Consider the following 23,916-nt stretch of genomic DNA (forward strand, 5'->3'; position numbering starts at 1 on the left):
CGCCTTAACAAGAAATAATTAAATCACACACAAAAAGGTAGTAGCAAAAATGGTTACACAAATTAAAAGTGGACTTTTTTTTCTTCAAAATTTGGACTAGTTTTTTGACCAAAAGGCATAAAACCCCCGTAATCCCTATTTTATCCCTCTTCAAGTTCAAATTTTACTTTCAGTTCTGATATGGGAATTTATTTTCTGCTTGTAAACAGGGCCTGCTGGAAAGCAGACCTCTTTTAGCCCCATCATGCGGCGATTTCGATATACTTTGGCTAATAGTTTCGTTGGTGTCGGGTTTGCTTTGGTTCCGATATACGCGTGTTGCTGTACAAAGAAATTAGAATCCTTTTTAAACGCGGCGCACCTGTACGGAAGCGACGAGCGACGTTGTTTACAATGAATGAGAGATGCCAGAAGTTGGCAGCGCTCGTATAGTACCAATGGTAAATTGTATTAATTCATTCAAAGTTTGGGATCCACACACTTGGATTTTATAGCAGAATGGACTGAGAGAGCATATGAAACGCATCGTGCTTCCTTGGTGCTCTGTAATTTCATGTTATCTTGTGATTATTTCGCGAGAAATATCCCGCGATTCACTCTTTTGAAGTGACTGACAAACAGCCAACGAAATACCATACTGATTACCATACACACACAGCTGCAGCCAACAACATACCGCTACCAATCAACTCAGATGTAGTACATGTGGAACTTTACTCCCACTATGGACAAATTGATGAATGACAACTTGGTGTACTGACACCCTTATTCATCTTCTACCACCAAATTTGGGTAAAATATACCTTTCACATTGGATCCGAAGAAAAGGTGTGAGGATTTTTGGTTACGCCGATCTTCAACAAACTTCCATTGATACACTGTATTGATACACACTGCACAGTAGGGCATTATTGTGTATTGTCCTGGTTGAATGATTGTGGATATTGTGCGTAGTGTACATGTTGACTCACACTACCTGGACAATTATAGTCTCAGTGTACTTTCCTTATCTTAGAATAAATCATGCGTAGTAATACTTGTCTATTCAATGATAAATAATATCATCTTGTTGGAATTAACAAAACTTTGTAACCAACATAACATTTTCACTTCAGTGGAATTTCATATTAAATTTGTAGAAATGTCAACACAGTTTCATACAGTGAGAACGTTAGCATTTGGCCTATCATCTCGCCTCACTATGCCTAATCTATGGATATTATTCCTGCTGTGTAGTGCAGTACACAATCTAGTTAACACAGGTAAGAAATATTTGAATATCCAGACTATTGACATGTATTATATATTATACCAACTTACCACTGCTTAAGTTAAGTATTAATTTTTAAAGATCTGCTGAACAAGAGTATATTTTGGCCATTGGTTTTTTGTGGGTAGTGAGTTGCTTGAGAAGTCTAGCCAAGAATTTGCTCAAATGATGTTTGAAGCTAGAGTTCTCAAGTAAGTAGTGAGTTTAAACAGATTCTTGCCCTTGAGGAGTGAAAGTAAACGAACTGGTTTTAAATTAGGGCTCAACCGATGGGCGATATGGCATTTGTCTACCGATCCGATATCTGATATTGAATAATTGATCATGGAAAATTGTAATAGCGAAAATATCGGGCCGATACGATTAACGATCCGATAATTGGTTGAGCCCTATTTTAAAATATACATTGTTCACTCATCATAGACCTATGGTTCACTAGACTAGAGCTGAGTACCAACATTTTTTTAACCCTAACCCAACTAGGTCTCACTAAAGCTCACTATTAAAACCCCTCTGCGTGCATGCATTCCATGTGACTTGATGGCGACTTAATCAGCCCAAGTCATATATACCCAGGGAATCGTTGGCGGGCCAACATCACCTGTGTGGTTCTACATGCTGGGGATCTTCATGCGTGGCATGCGAGGGGTCCCAGGCTCGAATCCCGGGGGTGCCAAGTGACTTTTCTCCTCATCTTCTCTCCTTTTTCATTTCTTCTTTCCCTTCCGATAGCAAAAAAAACACGGGTAGGGTTAGGGTTAATATGCATGTTTTTCCTAGACTTATGCCTCCTTAATGTGTAGGTGTGTGGAAACAATTTAGGATATCCCCCAGCAGTGAAGCCTGTAGCAGAACAGAGGGAGGGGATGCCCACCAAATCCCAATTCACAATTTAGAGGACCACTTCACCTTGCGAATTGCCTCTAGATATTAAACACACATTTGTTTAAACTGTTGCACCAATCAAATGGATTTCAATTCTGCCCCAGACACATCCCTACATCACTCAACCACAACATGCCTTGTTTTAAGGGGGTACTACACCCGTGCCCAATTTTGAGCCTATTTTTGCATTTTTCTCAAAAATTTTAGCTCATTGGGGACAAGTAAGATTACAGGGGCAAGGACTACAACTAGGCCTACTGCACTGGAAATTTTATTTCAGCACAGGAAATTTTATTTCAGCACAGACAACAGTTGTGGAGTTACAGTCAAAAATGAGGGAAAACCAATATTTGATAAATAAATCAATAACTACTTGCTTTGAGTTGCTGAATTTTCAGTACAGTAGTTGTAGTGCCCCTATAATATACATATCTTACATGTACCTGTCACCAATGTGCTATAATTTTTGAGAAAAATGCAAAAATAGGCATAAAATTGGCAAGGGGTGTAGTACCCCCTTAAACGCACCTAGATTTCTACTTTTTTAAGAAGTCTCCCCTCCGAAAAGTAATTGATGGCATGGGCCTAGACCCGCTACCACTACCCAGGCCTTCATTTTTGAAAATTGCAGGAGCTCTGTTAATCACTCGGAGCCTGAGTTTACTAAGGTGCTCAACAAGGAGCTCAATCTGTTTTAAAATATCTGTATAGGGATTCAAGTATCGAGGAGCTCACTAAATCATACTCCTGAAAATGTTGTTAAGGAGAGCTGTAGGAGCTCTGGTGCAATTGAGCTCCTCAAAAATGAAGGTCTGACTACCAGTCCTATACGACATGCCTATAGACTGGCACACACATGTGTTCGAAATATTAAAGCACTTTCCTCTTGTCTTGTCCATATACGGTAGGCCTACCATAAATTACTGGGGACAACCATATTGAGCTAGGAACTCTTGCCCCTCCAGTAAAAACCCTAAATTACAAAAATGTCCACTTATTGAAGATTTACTGCGTACCGGTACTCTACAGTATCTGAACCAGAACCACAGATCTGCTTCTTTTTTTGTACCTATACCTACATTTGTACAGGTGGTTTGTTGGATATTCCAAGGATTTCAACATCCCGGAAACCTATATTTGTTGAAGAAGTTTACAATATCATATTTACTCCAATACATGTAGTTTCCCCCTCTAATAAATGCCCCCACCATTTTACATATGTAGGTCATTGGAAGGAAAAGACTTTATGGCATTTCGAGTTGTGTCCGTGCTTCAGTCAGTGTTTGACAACAATTAAGGCCAAGGAAAGTCGATTTTGAGTTTCCCGTCACCAGGGTTCGAATTCAGTCAATTTTTTTGCATCGCAGTTTGTGCTATAGATGCAAAACACATGTTTGCATAGCAGTATAGCACTTTTAGCTATGCATTTTGGAAAAGTGCATAGCAGTTGATGGAAATTGCATCAAATGCGATACCGTCGAATTCGATCGCTGCCCGTCACCCGCCCTCACTTCATTTTCTGACCCTCACTTGAATTCATTATTGTGATTTTCCAAAAAATACTGATAAAAACTGGTTATATTTGCAAAAATAATTATGAATACCCTTTATTTTTTGTGGAAAAATCAAAATTAAAACATGCATTTTGCTGTCAACCATGCAGACTCTTTTTTTATACTTTTGAATCTCATTTGGGCTAAACATCCATCTTCAAGTGAATGAGCGGCAAATGGCTTATTCCATGAAGTTGGGGCACAGTACAAATTGGGAGAATTTTATAATATGAATGCAGTTTAATATTTCTTATATGAACCTTTTCTCCTCAGTTGATATTTTCTAAATAGATATGAAGTTTAACTTTCATGTAAAAGTTACTTGAAAATTGTACCTATTATTTTTTTATTTTTACGGGCCATTAAGTGGTTGGTGTCCAGCACTTTTTAGGGCAAAAAACGTGACATAGAAAAAGCAAGTATGCGGAATACAAATAATTTCAATTGTAACATCAAACAGTCACAGTTTTACATAATATTACATGAATTAATGTTGGTAGTAACTAAAAAGTACATTTAAACAAAACAGAAACCAGTCGATTAAAATTTATGGGATGTCAAAAATGAGCTTCCCGATGCTACATGCGGTGTCCAGAAAAACTTGTGTAGCATCGGTATTTACAGCTCACCCACAGCACATGTACTTATCATTCAAATCAATTTGTTTTGTGTTTTGATTGATGTAAACGTGTTTATAGGAAATTTGACCAGCATTTGTGCCCAAGCTCTCAGTCGTTTTAAAATTTCATGAGAAAATGTCACTGTGGTGTCCATGTGTAGCATGGGGAGATTTCAAACCATTACACTTGCTTACAGCAAGGTCAGTTCACATACTGACATGAATGGACTTATTTTAAGATGTGACTGGGTAGGGGTTTTCAAGGGAACTTGATTTGAGGAGCTGCTATTTTACAAAGAGTAAATATTTTGAAAAAATGGTGCGGTGTCCATGTAGCATCGGGATGTAGCATCGTGATCAAAGTATAGCATTGGGAAGCAAACAGTTAAAATTTATGTAATTTCTTCTTATATTTTGAAACTAGATGACAAACAACTAAACATATTAACTTTTGAGGGCAGGCAAACATTGTAAAATATTTATGTGTTCAATACAAATTTTTATGCACTATCAGACACGGTGTCCATGTAGCATCGGTACACAGTTTTGTCAGTTTTATGTATTCACTAGTTTTTTAGGTATCCTTGTTTTATTTTTTCTACAACTTTTAACATCCCTAGGCCCAAATGTAATTTTAAAAATAACTTTACCACAAAGTATGATTACTTATTGTGCAAAACTCACAATTCTACAGGACACGGTGTCCAAGTAGCATCGGTAGAATTATGTTGAATTTTCGTTGCAACAAAGGCAGGTTTTTTTTACTTCTAGTTTCAAAATAAACTACCAGCTGTGAATCTAATACTTTCTGAACCATCCTAGGTAGCTGTAAATATATTCCTGGTGAATTTTAGATACAAAAAGAAATCAAACATAATTTTGAATAGATTTACCTGTCATTCTCCATTTTTGATGCCTCATAACTTTTGTTTCTGATTTAAGATAGTGTAATTGGTAATATTATGCGAATTTGCCATGGTAGGACATCATAAAAAAGTATTTTATTAAGACATGTCATGGACAGTATGTTTAAAATAGAGAGAGCTAGTATAAAATGGTGTCCATGTAGCATCGTGATATTTGCCTTGACTGCTGAACAACAAAGCACTACCACAGAAATTCTGTACTTTCCAATGTAAAAAGATCACTTTTTTGTTGAAGTATGATAGTTGAAGTAACTAAAACACACATTACATTTAGAATTAAAAGTCATTTTGAAATTTTGACCCTTGTGTCACACTTTGTGCCCCAACTTCATGGAGTTAGCCAAATAACAACACATTTTACATGCGTGTTGGTCATATAATGAAAGGCAGAAAAATAATGAATAATGAAAAAGTTACCTCACTTGTTTTCATAAATTATGTGACGGGAAACTCAAAATTGACTGTTAGGGGCCTAATATGTACTTAGGCTTTTTGTTCTCATATTGAACAGTTCAAATCCGACCTCTGATCCGCCCTATTGCACCTAACTTGGTTCATAGTTGCACTATGGCAACCCTCAACTACCAGTGTTCTTGAAGGTCATATACTGAGGTCAGACTCAAAGGTCATTTGAGGTCAACTTGTAAATGTAAGTAGGTTGAAAATTCAAAATCTGGTCACACATGAACAGTTTACATCCAATTGCAACCATTTTATTGTTTTGATGAATTCACCCAAGTGTGGGAAAAATTGGATCCAAACACTAGGATCCACAACATGCTCATAGATAGTGCGTCTATTCTCACTTTATGTGAGCTTGCACTTTTAAGGAAGGAAGGAAGGAAGGAAGATCAGAGTGCAGTTCCTTCCCTCCAATACATTTGTACATTCATTGAATGACCTTTGAAAATTTACACATAAACTCATACGCTGCAACTTGATGTCAAATTTGCAATATGATTGTTTAATTGAGGTTATTGAATTATGTTATGCCATTGGGATGAGGCCATTGTTGTGGTCCATAGTGAAAACATAATAATGATAAAATTGGATGCTCTGTACGCCTAATGTTTATTGGCCTTGCTTGGACTGGACTACTTCATAGCTCATAGCTTGACCAATAAATATGGGCTCAATTGATCCAATTTTATATCAAACTTGAGCCAAATCTGCATTATGGGAGCTTGCATGTAATGGTAGTGTTCAAGGTCACATACTGAGGTCAAAGGTCATTTGAGGTCAACTTGTAAAAAGGCTGAAAATACAAAATCTGGTCTCACAATGTCACATGAACAGTTCACATCCAATTGCCACCAAGCTTGAGCCAAAGCTGCATTATGGGAGCTTTCATGTAACGGTGGTGTTCAAGGTCACATACTGAGGTCAAATGTCATTTGACATGTTTGAGGTCAACTTGTAAATATAGATTCTCATATTTACAGTTCACATCCAATTGCAACCAAACTTGAGCCAAAGCTGCATTATATGAGCTTTCATGTAATGGTGGTGTTCAAGTTCATGAGGTCAATGGTCATTTGAGGTCAACTTGTCAAATTGGCTGAAAGTAAACAAAAGGGTGTCACAGAAATGCAAAAATAATGAATTCCATTATGAATATTTACTACATGTATACTGTGTGTAGTGTTCATTGATATCTTCAGACAAGCTATTTGGGACCGCCATCCCTATTAGAGGTGTTATCGACACATGATTTCTAATTCAACACTTTGTTAGGGAAAAATATGACAATCGATTAATGCGGTGTCGACACTAGTAATGAGATCTAAAATGTTGAAAAAAGTCGATAGATAAGCTTAAAATCATGCCGATATGAGTTACAATCGGTGACTTCTGGTGCAAACATACTTCCTGGTTCGTTCTACTTCTGGGTTCGGGTCAACTTCGGCAGGTAATTTTTGATTTTCCGATGAAAACATGATCGTAGGGTAGGAAGAGTAGGGTAATCTTACAATATACTTATAACCTTGCATCAACTTCAAAGTTGGTTTAGTGATTGGATATGGTAGCCCGATGTATTGTATACTTTTGTGTCATGTTATTTCCATATTCTGAATATTAATGATCTATGGGGATTGGGTAGCCTGGTAACGGGAAAGACCAGCATTTCATACTGAGAATATAATATTTCAAGAGTTCATCTCATTGTACATAGCTTTCCAACTTCTCCCAACTGCACTTCTATGGTACATCAAACAAAATTCTATCAGCAACACAGAAAAATTATAGGTCACTTGAATCATGTAGGAGCCAGCCTCAAAGCCTGCCAAGTTGAAATTAAGAAAAGTAACCAACCTAAATAGCCTGTGTATTTAGATTGCTGAATAACTGTACGAAAATAGCCCAACATACAAATATCATACTTGTGCTCCACGGCGTGGAGCCAAAATGAAATGAAACTGTTTCTGACAGGCAGGCAGGCTAGGCTATCAATTCTTTATTTCTCCACCAAATCTCAAAAGCTGTAATCTAATTCCCAATATTTCCTTAAGCGATGGATGCATTGTCTTCAAGATCTTCAATTCAAGATTTTTGTGTGTACATGTATGTGCATCTGAGTGTACCTAACAGAAACATAGCATTCAGGAACTCGGACATTTTGCAGTCCCAATGCAGTGCACATTATACAACACAAGTCGAAATGATGATCATTTAGCCGTGGGCAGTACTTTGATTGAATAAAGTATGTATTTGCGTGTGTGTTACCATTTTTTTTTCTGTCAAAGTGGACAAAAATATCAACAATGACAAGTCTGAATTTGTGATAAAAATAATTTGTCAATGTCATCTTGTTTCAATCATGTCAACTTTTGAGCTGTATTGATGACCAAATTGGGCGGGGAAAATGGTTTCAGGTACTGTAAAAGTGGAAATTTTCGTACTGTGTCCCTTGTTTTTAAATTCACAATTCCAAGTTTCCTTACATTTACCTAGATACACAAAAGGAATATAAATTTTGTGTGTTGTAACTTGTTATTTTTGTGGTAGCAGCTTGGAAAATTTCTACTTTTACACAGTAGTAAGGTCTAAAAAATTGTTTGATTGGCGTAACATAAAAAAAATTAGCTGTAGGAAGGGATTTAATTAAAAAAAAAAATATTATTCAAGGACATTCTTTGTGATAAAAAGTTACCAAAGTTGATGCAACTTTTTAGAGCTCTGTAAATTACATTTGAAAAAAAAACCTTGGATCTTTTTTACTTAAAATGGATTAATTTAATTTAAAAAAATTTTATTTCCTTTTTTAAAATTTATTTATTTTTTTGCAAAAAAAATAAAAAAATGTCTAGGGTCGGGCCTAATTTTTGGGTAGGTAGGGTTACGCCAGGCCTAACTAGTATCATCATCTAGTGTACATTATAGAAATGAATCCGAATACATTTGACTCTTTGTCTACTGAAAGCCAGAAAACTTACCCTGAAGCATTTATCACTTTGTTCACTAACAGCCTCAGATGATTTCTCGGATAAGTAGGAAATGAAGAACTTTAAAATCTTCCAGAAGATAAAGCCCTACATGCATTTTTTGAGCAAGTCAGCCCAATACATATTGAAGGTGTAGACTAGGGCCTTACGATGTCTCCCAGACAAAATAATACCTGCTTCCTCTCATTTGTAAAAGCACAAACGTTTTTTGCGATAATGTTCTAAGATAGGAATAATTCCATTTCAATTATATTGACTAAACTAATGGCTAATTTGATTCGATTTCCGAGCTCTTAATTTTTTGACTGTGAAGATAAGTAACTGGAACGTATGATAACTACCTGGGGGCTGGTTTGTCACAGTTTGGGTCCAGCATGCGAGATTGCAGGGCCCCTCAGCGATTCCGACTGTATAGGCATCTAATTTTGCTGTGTGATTTATTTCAGTCTTTGCAATTGTATGTTATTTTGGCTATATATAATATGAAAGTTAGTTACAACATATTGTATCTGTGATTGAATTAATTGTAATCATTAGACCAGATCATATTTGTACCTTGTTTACCAAGACTTCTGTATTTTTATGTACAAAAAATTGTTGGAAGGTAGGTATGTGCGACTGCAAGCAATGTACATAAGCGAACAAACGTTTCAATTATAAGATGATCAATGAAAAAATGTAAGAATGGACAAACTGGCCTTAGGGGATTTATATTATTTAGAATCTCCACCGATTCAGTTTTATACCATATTTAACAAAAGGTTGCAGAACCGTATTTTCCCGGTATATTTATATTCTAAATGTGCATCTAACTAGGTACCCTATCTTGACCGGGTATAGAACTGGCAGTAAATTCAAAGAGCCCGCCTCTCTCTCTCTTTCTCCCTCACTCTCCCCCTCTCTCTCTCTCCCTCCCCTCCTCTCTCTTTTGGGTGGTGTTCATTGTCAAGGTCATTTACTGAGGTCAAAGGTCATTTGAGGTCAATTTCATGCTTATGTACTTCCGAATGCTGTATATCGTGAATGGATAGGCAGATTGACTTCAGATTTTCAGGATAGGTGGGCCATGGTCAGAAACTCTGGCTACTCTTTTTGGGTGATGTTCAAGGTCATAGACATATGTTGAGGTCAAAGGTCATTTGAGGTCAACTTGTAAATTAAAATTTAGCTGCACTACGGGAACTCCAATATATATTGGTGATGTTCAAGGTCATATACTGAGGCCAAAGGTCATTTGAGGTCAACCTGTAAAATACCATTAATTAAGACTTTTGAATTTAATTTTTGAATCGCCCCATGGTAGAGGCATCCCATTTGACAACTTGCATTCAAAACTGACGTTTCAAGTTACTAGTAATATATATATGCAATTGTCATTGCCGTACAGAAAATGTGGACATTGCTGTGCAGTTCCTGAGTGTCTAGTTTTTTTTCATTGTTACATAGTGATTTCTCATGTTTGTGTCCTCGATTCAGAGATGTCACTTTTCAGGTTTTAGCCTGAATTTATGTTTTTTGTGAGTCCAAATTACCAAGTTTTTATTTATATTTAGCCTGTTTTAGCCTGCATCACATGCTTTTTCAGGTTTTTTCTCACCAGTTTCAGGTTTTTTGAGTGAAACTGAGTAGCTTCTCTATCGATCCATCATCAGTATTTTCAAATGCACTCACACCATTTTTGCTAGAAATTCTTGCATGTCTTGCATGTTCTATTGTAAACATAAAATGAGGCGTGTAGCCTATGTAGCGCACACGCAGTGTCATCACATCCACATAAACACACCAAAGATCATATAATATGCATTACATCAAGTGCCTCGCAAAATTTCAATCAAATAGACACCATGTAGTGGGCATATTATGGTTGAACTAGGTGAGTGAACTGACTATATAAGAGAAGCCTTACCTGACTATGGTATTGCATGTAGGACAGGGAGGAAGTGAGTATCTATGTGTACTGATTGGATGAGGGAGAAAGGGTAGTGTTGACTTGCAGAACCCTTCATACATTTTCTTTATTTAAACATGCATGCATGCAGTCAGTATGAAATTAGAATGGAACGGTGTTATGACACCGAGAACCCGTGGTGAGTTTGGACTCGGAGTCCAGATTGGAGCCTAAATTTGCTTTCCCAAGTCAAAATGCAGTACCTTCATACCCAAGCTGTTAAAATGACCTTGAAACAAGCTACGGATGGTACTTCAAATCCGATTGGGAATCCAAAATGAAAGACTGAGTGTATAGTTTCAAGATATAGCATCAAACATTCTCTGAGGTTTTATGAAACCTGTGTAATTTGGGAAAGTGATAATCTGTGTGTTTCTACTGGGGAATGGTTGGTGGGTATTGCGGTTTATTTTAGAGTGTTACCGGTTAATGTGCTCAGTGGAAACTGATCGGTTCGAAGTGTGGACACCGGGCAACCGTGACGTGACTCTGGAAATAGATCATGGGGTGTAACATCGGGTATTTATTTCCTCAGTGGAAACACGTTCAGTGTGATGGTTATTGGGTGTACCGGAAGTCAACCTTCCAAGGTCAGATCAGTGACAGTAAATGAATGCAATGCGCATGACACAGGACGACCTAATGTCATGAAAACAAAATACAGTACTTACTTCTGCCATACACCAGATCACACGATCGTTTCCCGGGTAGAGCGTCAGTGGATACATGGTGGTTGGCCATCAAACCGTAAACGGTTACTGCAATACTATTTCATTTGTGGTGTGACTTGTCCAAGGGTTCCTCAACATTCTCCTGAGGAACCATATTTCAGAATTGGTAGTACATGTACATAGCAATTAGACCCTGAGTCTTTTACTCATGGTGATTTTCAAATTACAAAGGAGGGTGTTCATCCTTGTGAAAGTCTCTTTTGCCATTGCAATTCTCCTATTGATTTCTCTGTCACACCTGTATTTCTTACCGCGTATTAAAACACCCGGTAAGAAATACAGCCAAAATTAGTCAATGGTCATATGAGTGTAGCCACTAGCCAGGGGTGTACAAAATGTACTCTAACTTTTTGGCCATTTTTGGGCCACTAGCCAGTCAGGCAGGTAACTCATTAAAGGACAGAAATATTGCCAGCCAGTGTGATATTACCAGTTTATCATCCTCAATTTCTTACCCACCAGGCGGACGGGTACTTTTGAAAATTTACATGCTCAACAACAAAGTCACCCACTCCTGGGGTACGGGCAGGTGTTAAAAGTACATCCCTGAGTGTAACTATCAAAACCAGGGTAACTATATATTAACCTTATAAGCTAAAAACCATAAGCCAGTATAAGCCATAGTAGTAGAAGTTCCTAGTAATGCTGCTAATTCGTGTATCATATCACCTTTCGGTTACACAGCAATGAAAACAAGCGAAGAGAATCATTCATTTTCCATGGTCGGATGAGTTGTCAGCAAATTGATAAACACTGAAGCTCAGCGTTCCATGCAGACTTGGGAATCAAATATTAGCTCACATCAAATATCAAGCTCTTTCAGCGAGTGTCATGAGACATATTTCTCGCATTCATGTTAACCGACTTGGTCTATTTGTGAAGTTAACGTTGGAGATGAAATATTAAAGAGCCCTGAATGATGCTCTGTGTGTGCTGTGAATGGTAGTTGGACTATAATTGTAGTGTATTGTCAATATAGTGGGTATGGCTGGGAAGATATTATCCAGATCTTGTCTGTTGGGTGAAAATGACAGCAACATAATATTATTGAGTTTCGGTCCAGTCTCTTGACTCCATAATGCTGAGTCATCAAAACTTGGTTTGAACTATTATCTTATGAAAGACCCCACAATCATATCTATTTGGCACCAGTGCTGCAAATATTTGAAATTGAAAAAATGGGACTTCACAAGCTGTACAAAAAAATAGTTAATAACATTTTTATGGGATGTATATTTAGCACAAGTAAGGGGCAAAGGGCCAAAAACTCTTGTTTTTGGCCCCTTTTTTTATTTTCATATGCTGTGACAATCAAGCCCAAAGACTTGTACAAAGACTTCAATCTATGCATTCTAATTTTTGGAAAACACAGACTCAGTACACCGGTCGATCTTACCGTTTCCGATGTTGATTAAGATACTTCTTGCATCGATCCCGAGATGCGGAAAAAACCAATAGTCATTTTGTCCCACATAAATGAATAAATAACAAAAACCCCGATCCCCGGTGGACTCACCCAAAAGGTGACGCCACACCATATGATCGTCCCTTATCCTCCTTGGTCTCCGACTGACACAGACGTGCCTATCGATTGTTCATAGCACTGTGTATCAATTTCTCGACCAAAAGGCGAGATATCTGGTTGTAGTTTCACACCTTAGGTAAAACCAAACCGGTATTGTTCGGCTGAGGATAGTTTTGACGGCATTTTCTGGCGAAAAAAGTGACAAAAAACGATCCAAAACTTAGCTACATATCGTGCCTCCGTTTATATCACGGGACACACGAGCAATTCAAAATGGCGCTCGTTGACGCCATTCATTTTGTTTCCCACGTAAAACAACCATTGCAGCCTGTAAGTTACAATAGATGTTTGTACATACACATTGTATTTCATGTACGGTAGGTTATTGTTGCTATGTTAGGGTGATTACTCTATCGTTATGTCTTCATTACCGTCCAATAAAGACGAAGTTAATCAGATATTCATACGGTGGGGATTGGTAGGGACCCGTCTGACATTTTAGTAATAAAGTTAGCCAGTCCTTACTTTTACCACTAACGTTAGCGACCAGCCTCCGTGCTCAGGTTTGCTTACTGGGCTTGAGTCGCGTGTTGGGGGGTAGCCCCCTCCCTTTTCTCCTCGCCGCCTCGGCCCTGTCGGGCTTGCCCTTCCTGGTGACGGAGCGGGACCCACACCCGCTCTGTTTCACCCACAGGAGTGCTCACGATCTTCTAGATGTCTTTCTTTTGCTTAGGACTCTCCGAGTTCCAGCTTGACGATTGGGATAGGCTCCGCCATCGCCATAAGACGAAGAAGAAATCTACCAAGGGCACTGGTAAGGTCGACACGGTGGATTCTGCTGTGACAGCCCCTATGTGTCATGGCAGGTCTGCTTAAGGGGCTCCGGTCCCGGACAAGCAGGCGGTTCCTTCGGGACTGCTAAGCTGGCGTCCAAAGGCTCAGCAGCCAGCGAAAGCACTGACTATACGTCGGAGCAAAGTAGCAGGCAGCAGAGCGGTAACCACCAGCGGAAACCCTAGCGGGTTTTGCAGCAGGAGGATACCAGTCGACACGGTAGATTCTGCTGTGACAGCCCCTATGGGTCATGGCAGGTCTGCTTAAGGGGCTCCGGTCCCCGGACAAGCAGGCGGTTCCTTCGGGACTGCTAAGCGCCCAAAGGCTCAGCAGCCAGCGAAAGCACTGACTATACGTCGGAGCAAAGTAGCAGGCAGCAGAGCGGTAACCACCAGCGAAAACCCTAGCGGGTTTTGTAGCAGGAGGATACCAGCCCTCAGCGAAAAATCCTCACGGGTTTTTAGCAGGAGGACACCCGTCTGTTGCAGGCATGTCTACGGGCTCAAACAGCCACAGTAGTAGCCAGCGACGGGCAGCATGCAAGGGTACCCCGGGCTTGCCTGGGTTGAACCCTAGCATGCATGGGTTCAGCAGAGACGATACCGCGGCCAACGCTGTGGGTGTAGTCTTAGCAGAACCAACTGGGGTTGTCACACGGCAGCGTTCCATGGCGGGACCGCCGAAAGTGATACCCTGGGCCCTAGAATAGCTGCTGGCTGTCCACAGGGACTGGCTGGCGATTATTCAGGGGTTGGGCTCGCAGTCTCTCACGGGACAGCGACCCAGGTGCATTCGGTGGCAGCTACAAAGACGAGCTACGGCTTGACTTCAGTGGTAGCCGCTATGCACCCGCCCATAGCTGCCGTGAGTGGTCCGCCACACACAGCGACCTTGGGCGAAGCTCTAGAGGGTACAGTAAGTAGCTTGAACAGCCTAGCTGATCAACAACCCACTTATGTCCTCGAGAGCCAGCGGAGCGTGGGTGATCCATTACCGTCAATGGGTCAATTACCCTCTCTTGATCGATCACTGTCAAATCAACAGGGCATAGCTCCATTGATTGACGCTGCCTATTCAGGTGGCGAGGTGATTGATCGGGGTATGCACGCTCAGCTACCCGTGGTACTAGGCAAGCTCCCTCTAGCCAAGGGACAGCCGGTATAGCGGGGTACCCATACACACGGCTTGATCCCCTTGCGGGGAACGCAGTGAGGCATGGGTAAAGTGGTACACAGCGGGAGCCCTCAAGGGCACCTACGCTAGTACAGCGCGCCGGTACCACGCCAGCACACAGCTTGATCCCCAAACAGGGAACGCAGTGTGGCGAGGGTACAGCGGTCCACAGTTGGGAACCCTCACGGGTACCCACGCTGATACCGCACCGTATACCGCAGCACCGCCTTAGTCGCCACAGTCTCTGTGGCAACAAGGGGGAGGCGGTGCTGGTACTGCAGTACCATGGGGTTACCCTGGTGGCGGATCCTTTCAGGGTCAGCTGCCGGCGGGTATGCCCGTGGTACCCGCCGCAGGGTGTTTCTTCCACGGCCCAGCACCGTGGCAAGTGTCGCCTAGCGATGGCCACGCAGTACCATCATCAGCTGTTGACCAGGCCAGCCGGCATGGGGCTAACCCAGATCTTGATCAGGGTAGGCCCCGTGCTGCTAGCGCTAGGACGACGGCTGCGAGAGCATGCGGACCCAGTGGTGCCATGGCGGATACCTCAGGGTCTTGCGGGAGTACTCCCTCTTCTGCTGGCAGGTAGTCGGCGAGCCACACAGTGGTTATGCCTTCTTACCCGTTTTCAGATGCCCGTCCTCAGTTACCGTCATCATCAGAGCATGATACGGATACTGTGGGCGAGGGAAAGGAGTCGGAAGCTGAGTCCGGTAGTGACATCACTACAGTCTCCTTCCCCCGCTGCCCCGCGAGGGGAGCAACAGCACTGATCTTCCTCGGACACCCCCTAAGGGGGAGTCCATGGAGGAGGACCAGGGATCCTTTCAGTAGGATGCTCAGCTGCTGCTTCCTCACAGGGGACGCCTGCACTCTCATTCCCGGCAAACCTCACGGGTAGATATCGTAGGGCTGTCGAGCTCAGTAGAGCTATGACGCCGCGTGCTTGCACGCTTAGCCTCTGCGTGTAACGCGGGAGGACCACGAGACCTACCTGCGGGGATCCGAGAGGGACCCAGATGTCGTCAAGCGTATCACGCTCAGACAACATCTGAGCTCTTCCATGGTGAGCCTATTAGCGGTGCTAACAGCTAGCCTCAACGAGAGCTCCATGGGCCTAGCCCATAGGGTGTCCACTCAGCGCCCGGGGAGGGGCCTGCCACTCCAATCGCTCAACGCGATGGAAAGGCAGGGTCCCTTTTCTCTTTGGATGCTTCTGCGCCACGGTGGAGGACCGTGCAAAGAAGCTACCAACGGAGCACTCTGAAGAGGTCGGAAACTGCCCTTACCATGGGTAGGAGCTCCGACTTCAGCAGGCCGTGCACCACCAACAGTACCCGAGCCCACTACCTCTGCAGCACCCATTTCTGGGAGGCGCAAGGGTAGCACAGGAACAGCTGGCAAGCCCGAAGAAGAGCAAGCGCTCTTCCAAGGGAAGCTAGGCAGAGCATTCCTGGGGGCTCAGCGGTTTTTCCACAGGGGATCTCCCAGTGGACGACCGCTTATGGCTTTCACCCAGAGGTGGGAAACCATCTCTTTGAGCGCCTGGGTATGGTCAGTGGTGAGTGGGGGTTACAGACTGGCAACCCAGTCTCCCACATTGTCTGCACATTTCAGAGGTCCACAGTAGTGCCGTCAGACGGCCCCCAGCGCCGGGCACTACTGACAGGGATCACACAGCTTCTCACAGGCGGGCGATTGTCCCGGTCTACCCCCGTTCTCTGGTGATCTTGGAGCCATTGGCTCCAAGGAAGACCGGCGACGGGAGCCCCATCCGGAACCGCAGGCCGTTGAACACGTTCTTCAGGCCCAAGAGGTTCAGAATGGGGACTCTCGCCTCGGTGCTAGCCTGCCCCATCAGGGGCATGGGAACAGCATCGCTAGATCTCTCGGACGCCTATCTGCATATGCCAATCGCCTCTCAAGATCGGAGGCATCTGCGCTTCTAGGTACAGGATCAAAATTACCAGTTTTGATACCGCCATCCGCCTGTCCATCTCTCCCAGGGTGTTTAACACTCTTGGTCAGAGCGGTGGCAGCGCACCTGAAGCACAGGGGTGTCAACATCAGTTGCTACCTGGACGTTTGGCTCATATACGGACGCACTCCACTGAAGACTACGGGTCTCATGGGGTTGATAGTCCGTAGGGTGCGGGACCCTGGATTTTTGATCAGCTCAAAAAGTCCAGCGTGGTCCCGACGCAGAACACCACTATTTGTAGGGGCCCAGATCACCCTCACGGAGGGGTTCGCGGTGCTCTCACCCGAGCGGGTGGCGAACATGGTGCGGTGTGCCTGACTCTTGGCGAGTCTCGGCAAAACCCGCTGTGGCATGGATGAAGGTGGTAGGCCTAATGGCCAGTATGGTAGACCTCGTACTGTACTGCCGTTTCTACGTTAGGCTTACCCAACTACACCTTCTAGCCTGCTTGTAGGCCCAGTCGTCACCCAATATCCCTCGCGGTTCCGTTGTCGGAGACCGCGCGAGAGGAACTCTGGTGGTGGCCCCCTCAGCCCAATTTGACCCAGGGTGTCAGGTTCCTGCACCCCGGTATGTCACGTAGTGAGCGACCATAGCGTCAAAAGCGGGCTGGGGGTCCACATCCACGGAGACTCCGTCTCGGGCCTATGGGGGCCATAGAGACAGAGTTTCACATCAACCTCCCTCGCTACGAGGAGGTGATCGTGGAATCACATACCGTTGTCCTGACGGATAACACAACCGTGGTAGCCTACCCCAACAGACAAGGGGACTCCGGGCCACCACGATTGAGCCTGCATGCACGACACCTGATAGGGTGGTGCAAGGTCAGGCAGATTACGATGAGAGCGATACACATCGCGGGCGTCACCAGCATCCTCGCGCACAATCTGTCACGAGGAAGGGTGTCGGGACCAGCAGAATGGTCCCTTGCTTCGCGAGGTCGCTCAGACGATCTTCAAGGGATGTACCACCCCTCGAAAGATCTGTTCGCATCTCATCGCAATCATCCACTGCCGGTGTACTGCTCAAGGGTCGCGGACCCCCAAGCATTCACCGTGGACGCTCTGTCCATAGACTGGGGAGGGATGACAGCTTATGCAGTCCCTCCGATCTCACTACTCATGAGGGTGGTGGCCAAGATCGGGTGGGAAGACTGCATTGTCATTCTGCTAGCGGCAAGGCCGCTGGCACTCCCCAGTACCAGATCTACTCCGGATGCCCGGAGCGGAGGTACCCAGTCTATCACTAGAGCACCTGCAGTTAGCTGCATGGCCCTTACCAGGGAACACGCAGCGGAGGGATACTTTTCATCAGAAGCTGTTTTTCTCATCGCCGGGGCTAGACGGAAGTCTACCCTCCGTACGTATAGCCAGAGTCTGGCTCCATACTACGCTTGGTGCAATGAGACAAATCGCTCTCCCGCTAGCGCCTCTGTGCTGCTAGTTCCGGAGTTTCTGACAGAAAAGTTCCAAGCAAGACTTCAGCGGGCCACTGGGGCCAGCTATAAGTCAGCTGTCCTCTCCATTCACCGAGGTTTGAGGCGGTCGACTATCATAGCCGATGGTTACCTTATTAGTCACGCCGACGGTATGTTCAGCGAGTGTCTACCAAAACGGAAAGTGATCCTCCTAGGGATCCCAACACAGTCTTAGATTACTTTAAGGGTCACCCTTTTGACCTTCCGTCAAAAGCGCCGCTTAAACCATCGTAACTCTCAAGATGGCTTTCCGGTTTGGCGTTGGCTTCGGACGGCGGTGCTGAGTTGCACACGGTCTCGAGGTTAGCTTCCGTGTTCACAAACACTGGAGCGACACTGTTTCGGGCGCTCTGTTCTCGTGACTACTTAACGGCGCGGTGCATACCGACATTCGCCCCTCTCCAATCCCCAGGGTTGGGCAAGGTTCGGCTGAGGCCAAAGATAGGCTGGGGTGTCCGAGAAGGCGCTGCAGCACTATTTCTGCCGAGCGCAAGCCTTGCGAGGGACTCACGACCGCATTCATCACCCTTACAGAGCCTTTCGTCCAGCCGCTGTCGCAATGGCTGGTCCAGGTGTTGGTGGGGTCCGGGGATCGCGAAGGTTTCGCGTCCCACGACCCACTCGACACGAGCTATCTCATCATCTTGGGTATACCGTTCGGTTGTCCCTTGAGGAGATCTAGCAGGCGGTGTCCCGGAAGCCACCTTCGCCCTTCTCTACGATACTTCCGTTACGTTAGTAATCAGAGACGGGCGGAGGTTTACCGGGACATTGTTCGGGCGATCATAATACGGTGGTGTACGGGTACCAGGTTTTCAGACTATACAGAATACTCAGCATGGTAAGAACCAGTGTCGCTATTCTTAACCACCAAACTTATTAAGTAAGGAGGTTTATGTCTGTGATCGCGTGGTCTTTTTGTTTCCCGACCGTTGGGGAAAATATTTTCTGACCTCGCGAAAACCATCGTTACCGCTCCCGATCCCTGATCAGATGCTGACCAATCTTGTACCTCCATCCGTCGGTTACTTGCTAGATCGATCTTTCAGATGTTGATGCAAGAAGTATCTTAATCAACATCGGAAACGGTAAGATCGACCGGTGTACTGAGTCTAGTCCCAAACAAAAATGTTTGGTAGACTCATAACCGGTGCGATCTTACCTTTCCGATGTTGATTATCCCGGACCCCGCCACCCCTACAAGTTTGGTCCGGTAGGGGATCCCAAGTCGGATAAGGGACGATCATATGGTGTGACGTCACCTTTTGGGGGAGTCCACCGGGGGATCGGGGGGTTTTTGTTATTTATTCATTTGTGTGGGACAAAATGACTATTGGTTTTTTCCGCATCTCGGGATCGATGCAAGAAGTATCTTAATCAACATCGGAAAGGTAAGATCGCACCGGTTATGAGTCTACCAAACATTTTTGTTTGGGACTATTTTCCAATCTATCAAAAAAGCATAACATCCCTCAAATTACAAAATATTAAAATCCGACTATTACTGCCAGTTAGAATTAACTAAAGGATTACTAGATTTAGCCAAAGATCCTAGGATCTTTGATTTAGATATGTTTCATCAAAGATCCTAAAAATAAATTGGCAAAAAAAGATAATATTATTGCAGAACTGTCCCGCAATTTGTAGGACAGTCCCGCATTCCGAAGTTAAAAACCCCGAAAATGCAGGACGTCCCACATTTCCGTCTTAATGAAAAATATTAATGTGCATGTACCATCCGATCGAAAGTTGAGAGAAAAACAATGTCGGAAACCATCTTGTAGGACGTAGGTCTATATTTTTGACATTCGGATGGTTCATGCACATTAATATTTTATGCTATGTCTTCTGAAGGTATTTAGTTAACTATTTAGCTCTATTGGTGCAAAAGCATAAGCCTACAACAAGAATAGTTGGTTTCCGATCATTGTTTTTCTCATGACGGTGCACGCAGTGGCACATTAATATTATTAACCATACATTAAACCAGGAAAGTTGAAAAAGAAGGAGGGAGAACGGAATTATATCCTTGAGATAATCCCGTAGGTAATCCTGTTGCACCTATTCATAGTCCTTTATTCTCAAGTAGTTACACATCTACTTGAAAGTAGCCTTTGATGTGATGTGTGTTGCCGACTACGGTTGATTAATTTTCACTCCAGAATTGAAACCATATCCAATGTTTCTATAGAGAATCCCTTGAAAGTATGACACGTGTGTGTTAAGTACCTGATGTTGCTCTGAAGGGATATGCCACACGTGGATACTATAAGAAAGAAATGTAGTTTTGTAAAGATTCCAAAAAATCCGCCCATTTTGGAACATATATTAATTATTTAGGAGAGTGTTTTAGGATTTTGTTAGAAAAGGGATGATTTTTGATCATCTATATTTTATTGTTTTATGTATTTTCCTGTCATTTCCTGCAAACCTAATAAAGATATTTGATAATTGAAAATAGGCTGTATCATAAATCGTAGAGGTTGAAAGCGTAACCAAGCGTGCAAAATTATTATTTGCCATGGAACTTCGGTCATATTTTATTTGAAATAAACTGGATGTTAGGATCTGCATGCATGGTATGCATAGTATTGATGGTATACAGACACTGACCTTTCCCTAAAACTAGTAAGCAGCAACTTGTGTATCACACCCGTCATGGGTTCGAACCCTTTTGTTGTATTTTATTGTTAAACCTAAATAGCGTGATTGCTTTTGAATGAGCGGCAACACACATATTTTGTTTGAGGATAGCTGGATCCAGTGTCCGAAATAAGGAAAATATGGAGGTTATCCCGAGGATAACTAAAGTATAAATTCTGCTTGTCCTCACTACATTTTGGTTGTCCCCAAAATGTGTAATACTTTTGGAGGAAAAATATAGTGGTTGTCCAGGGGATAAGTACATAGCTCAATATGGTTGTCCCCAGTGATTTTTGGACAAGAGGACAAGAGGATAAGTGCTTATTTCGAACACTGGCTGGATCTATCTCCTTTCTTTACATCTTCTCTGATTAAACAAATGGTATACATAGTACAGAGTCTTCGAATTGACATTGGCCCTAAACTGTTGAAAACATGCCCTAACAAAACCCCGATGTTAGGCCTACAGCAGGCAGCAGCCGACTGATACATTGATGATGTATTGGTCAAAATGACTTTTTGAACTGGTGATGCATGATTTGAGTTGTTTTCCAGGGGTCTTTTTACCCCCTTTTGGTGTAGAATTTACCCGAACCTCAGATTCGATCTTAGTCGACCTGCTAACTGACCCTCATGGAGCTGGTTTGAGGTTCAAGTGTTGACACGTATTTACAAGATAATGATCGTTGTTTTTGTTTCTTCACCTTATCCTTTCTCATCTTTAGAAATGCAATCTTTGTTAAAATTTAATCAGTTCAGACAGTGCCTTTAATGTTTCCACTGGCACTATGTGTGAAAAGAGCTCTTGAAAGAAAGTGCCTACCAACAAGTTGAGAAATAGATAGAGATTCAGATGTTTGTTGTTTTATCAGCTTAGGTTTAGGGTATTTTTGTAACATTGGTGAGTGAGTGATACTGGTACTATTAGTTTGAGTAGTGTTGCTAGGTATAGAATTTGGCTCTGGCTGTGGAGGTTTCATTTTTTAACATCGAAAAGTGTCCTACATTTTGGTGCTTAGCTCCAGTAGCCTTTCAAGGCAAACAATTCTTCCCGCCGTTCCCGGATCTGACATTGGATCATTTTACTTTATCTACTTGTATCTGCTTTTATGAAAGCCCAAAACTTAGCCATCAAGAAATGGCAAAAAATGTTTCAAAAATTAAAATTATTAAAAAAATACAAATTTTCACTGGCAACACCTACATGTAGCACCAGTAATGTGCACATCTTTGTCCCCTTCAGGTGACAGTGTCACACAATGTGAAGCACACCCCAGGTGGGTAACATGTTAAAGTGAGTTGCTAATGAACTAATGGGAAATGTTACTGGAAGACAAAATGTAAGAGAGACTCGGCATGTATGTCATGCTTGTTTTCTGCATCATCATCCATATGGCTAGTTTTCAAAAGTACAAGTCTTGGGTGTGCTCTGGGGTGGATTTCACTCAACATTTACAATGCATTGTTGACATATTGTAAACTCAAAGTTACAATGAGTTGGATTTCTTAAAGGGAATTGGGCTCATTATACATGTACTTGGCAGCGATTGGGCAATTTACCCCCAAATTTCACAAACTGAAATTGTTCCTTAGTGGAAATTATTTGTCAATGACGAAAAGTATATATAGTTTGATCAGTTCGTAAATGGTGGGCCTTATAACATTGCGGATTAATATGAATATATTTTATTTTGAGAATTGTCTTGTGCCATCTGGCCAGAAGCAGAACAAATTATTAATTCAAGTCCTATACTTTGTCTAGTTTCTTCAACACGGATGGAGACAAATCACTTTGTGTACATGCACATCAGTGGCGTAAATTTCTTTTTGACATGGGGGTATACTATAGGGTTGGAAAAATTTTCTTGAAGTATAGTGAATCCATCACATTTTTGGCGACAGAATATAAATTAATGGTACCAATGCGCGCAATGCGCACAACAAATTTTGACATATTGAAGCTAAACTGATGAAATAATGTGTAAAAGTGGAATAAATGCAAAAGAATTTGGTAAGAAACCCACAGGCATCAACATTGGGGGGATGATTGTATGGACCATATCCCTGGCAAAATATTGGGGGGATTTATCCCCTCCCATTCCCGGGATCTATGCCTATGATGAACATCACATACTGAGGTTACTGCATTCGAAATCTATTAAAGAAGGCAAATATATTTTAACTAGTTGTGATTAAACCCTTGACATTATGTGCAATAATATGTACATTTTATTTGAAACAAGAATAAAAATGATAAATTCTCTCACTGAATTGATTATTTGTCATTTGTCTGCGTACATGTATAAGATTTGAATTCAGGAACAAGTGAATTATGATCACCAAGAGAAAGTGCAAAAAAAACTAACTAGAGAAGATCGTTAGTTAAAATGTAATATTATGTGCAGGTACTGTCAAAGTAAAGGCGATTAACCAGTTAAGGTAAATAACTAAACTTATGTCTCTAACAGTGCAGTATGCAAGCCTCTTGTGGATATGGCAGACAAAATATACATTGGTTTACAAATTAACTTCTTTTAGCTATTTGGTTTGACATCATTTCAGTTTTTCAGGTCATTTGTTTTTGGGTAATTTAAAAATTGCATTCTATTGGGAATGTAATTTACAAGCTGAAGTACAGTATTAATCAGTGGACTCAATTCGTTCGTTTGCAGAATGCAAGACCTGAGCGTAAGTGCTTTTTATATTTCTTTCAGGCATGAGAATTTTCAGTTTTGAAACTGTATTCAGTTTTTTAATAGTCATAATTGCCTCAACTTATTTAATTTCAGCCTTTTTTTGGTACTTTTTGCCCAATTTCACACGCATTTTCAGTTTTTCAATTTTTTTAGGAAAGTGCAGTCTCATGCCTGTTCTTTTACTTATTTAGTCTTGCATCATCACTACA

The 23,916-nt window shown here is 42.3% G+C and overlaps 1 protein-coding gene across 1 annotated transcript in view; it reads left to right on the plus strand.

The window, feature by feature from the left end:
• Nucleotides 1-391: 391 nt before the first annotated feature.
• The window catches only part of LOC140163690 (protein sidekick-2-like), a 385,021-nt gene continuing 361,496 nt past the window's right edge, over nt 392-23,916 (plus strand). The window contains exon 1 of the mRNA XM_072187006.1: nt 392-1,262. Within this exon, the coding sequence (XP_072043107.1) occupies nt 1,049-1,262 (214 nt within the window). The 5' untranslated portion in view covers nt 392-1,048. The remainder of the gene's footprint in view (nt 1,263-23,916) is intronic.

Source organism: Amphiura filiformis, chromosome 11 (assembly GCF_039555335.1).
Source record: "Amphiura filiformis chromosome 11, Afil_fr2py, whole genome shotgun sequence".
Taxonomy (NCBI): domain Eukaryota; kingdom Metazoa; phylum Echinodermata; class Ophiuroidea; order Amphilepidida; family Amphiuridae; genus Amphiura; species Amphiura filiformis.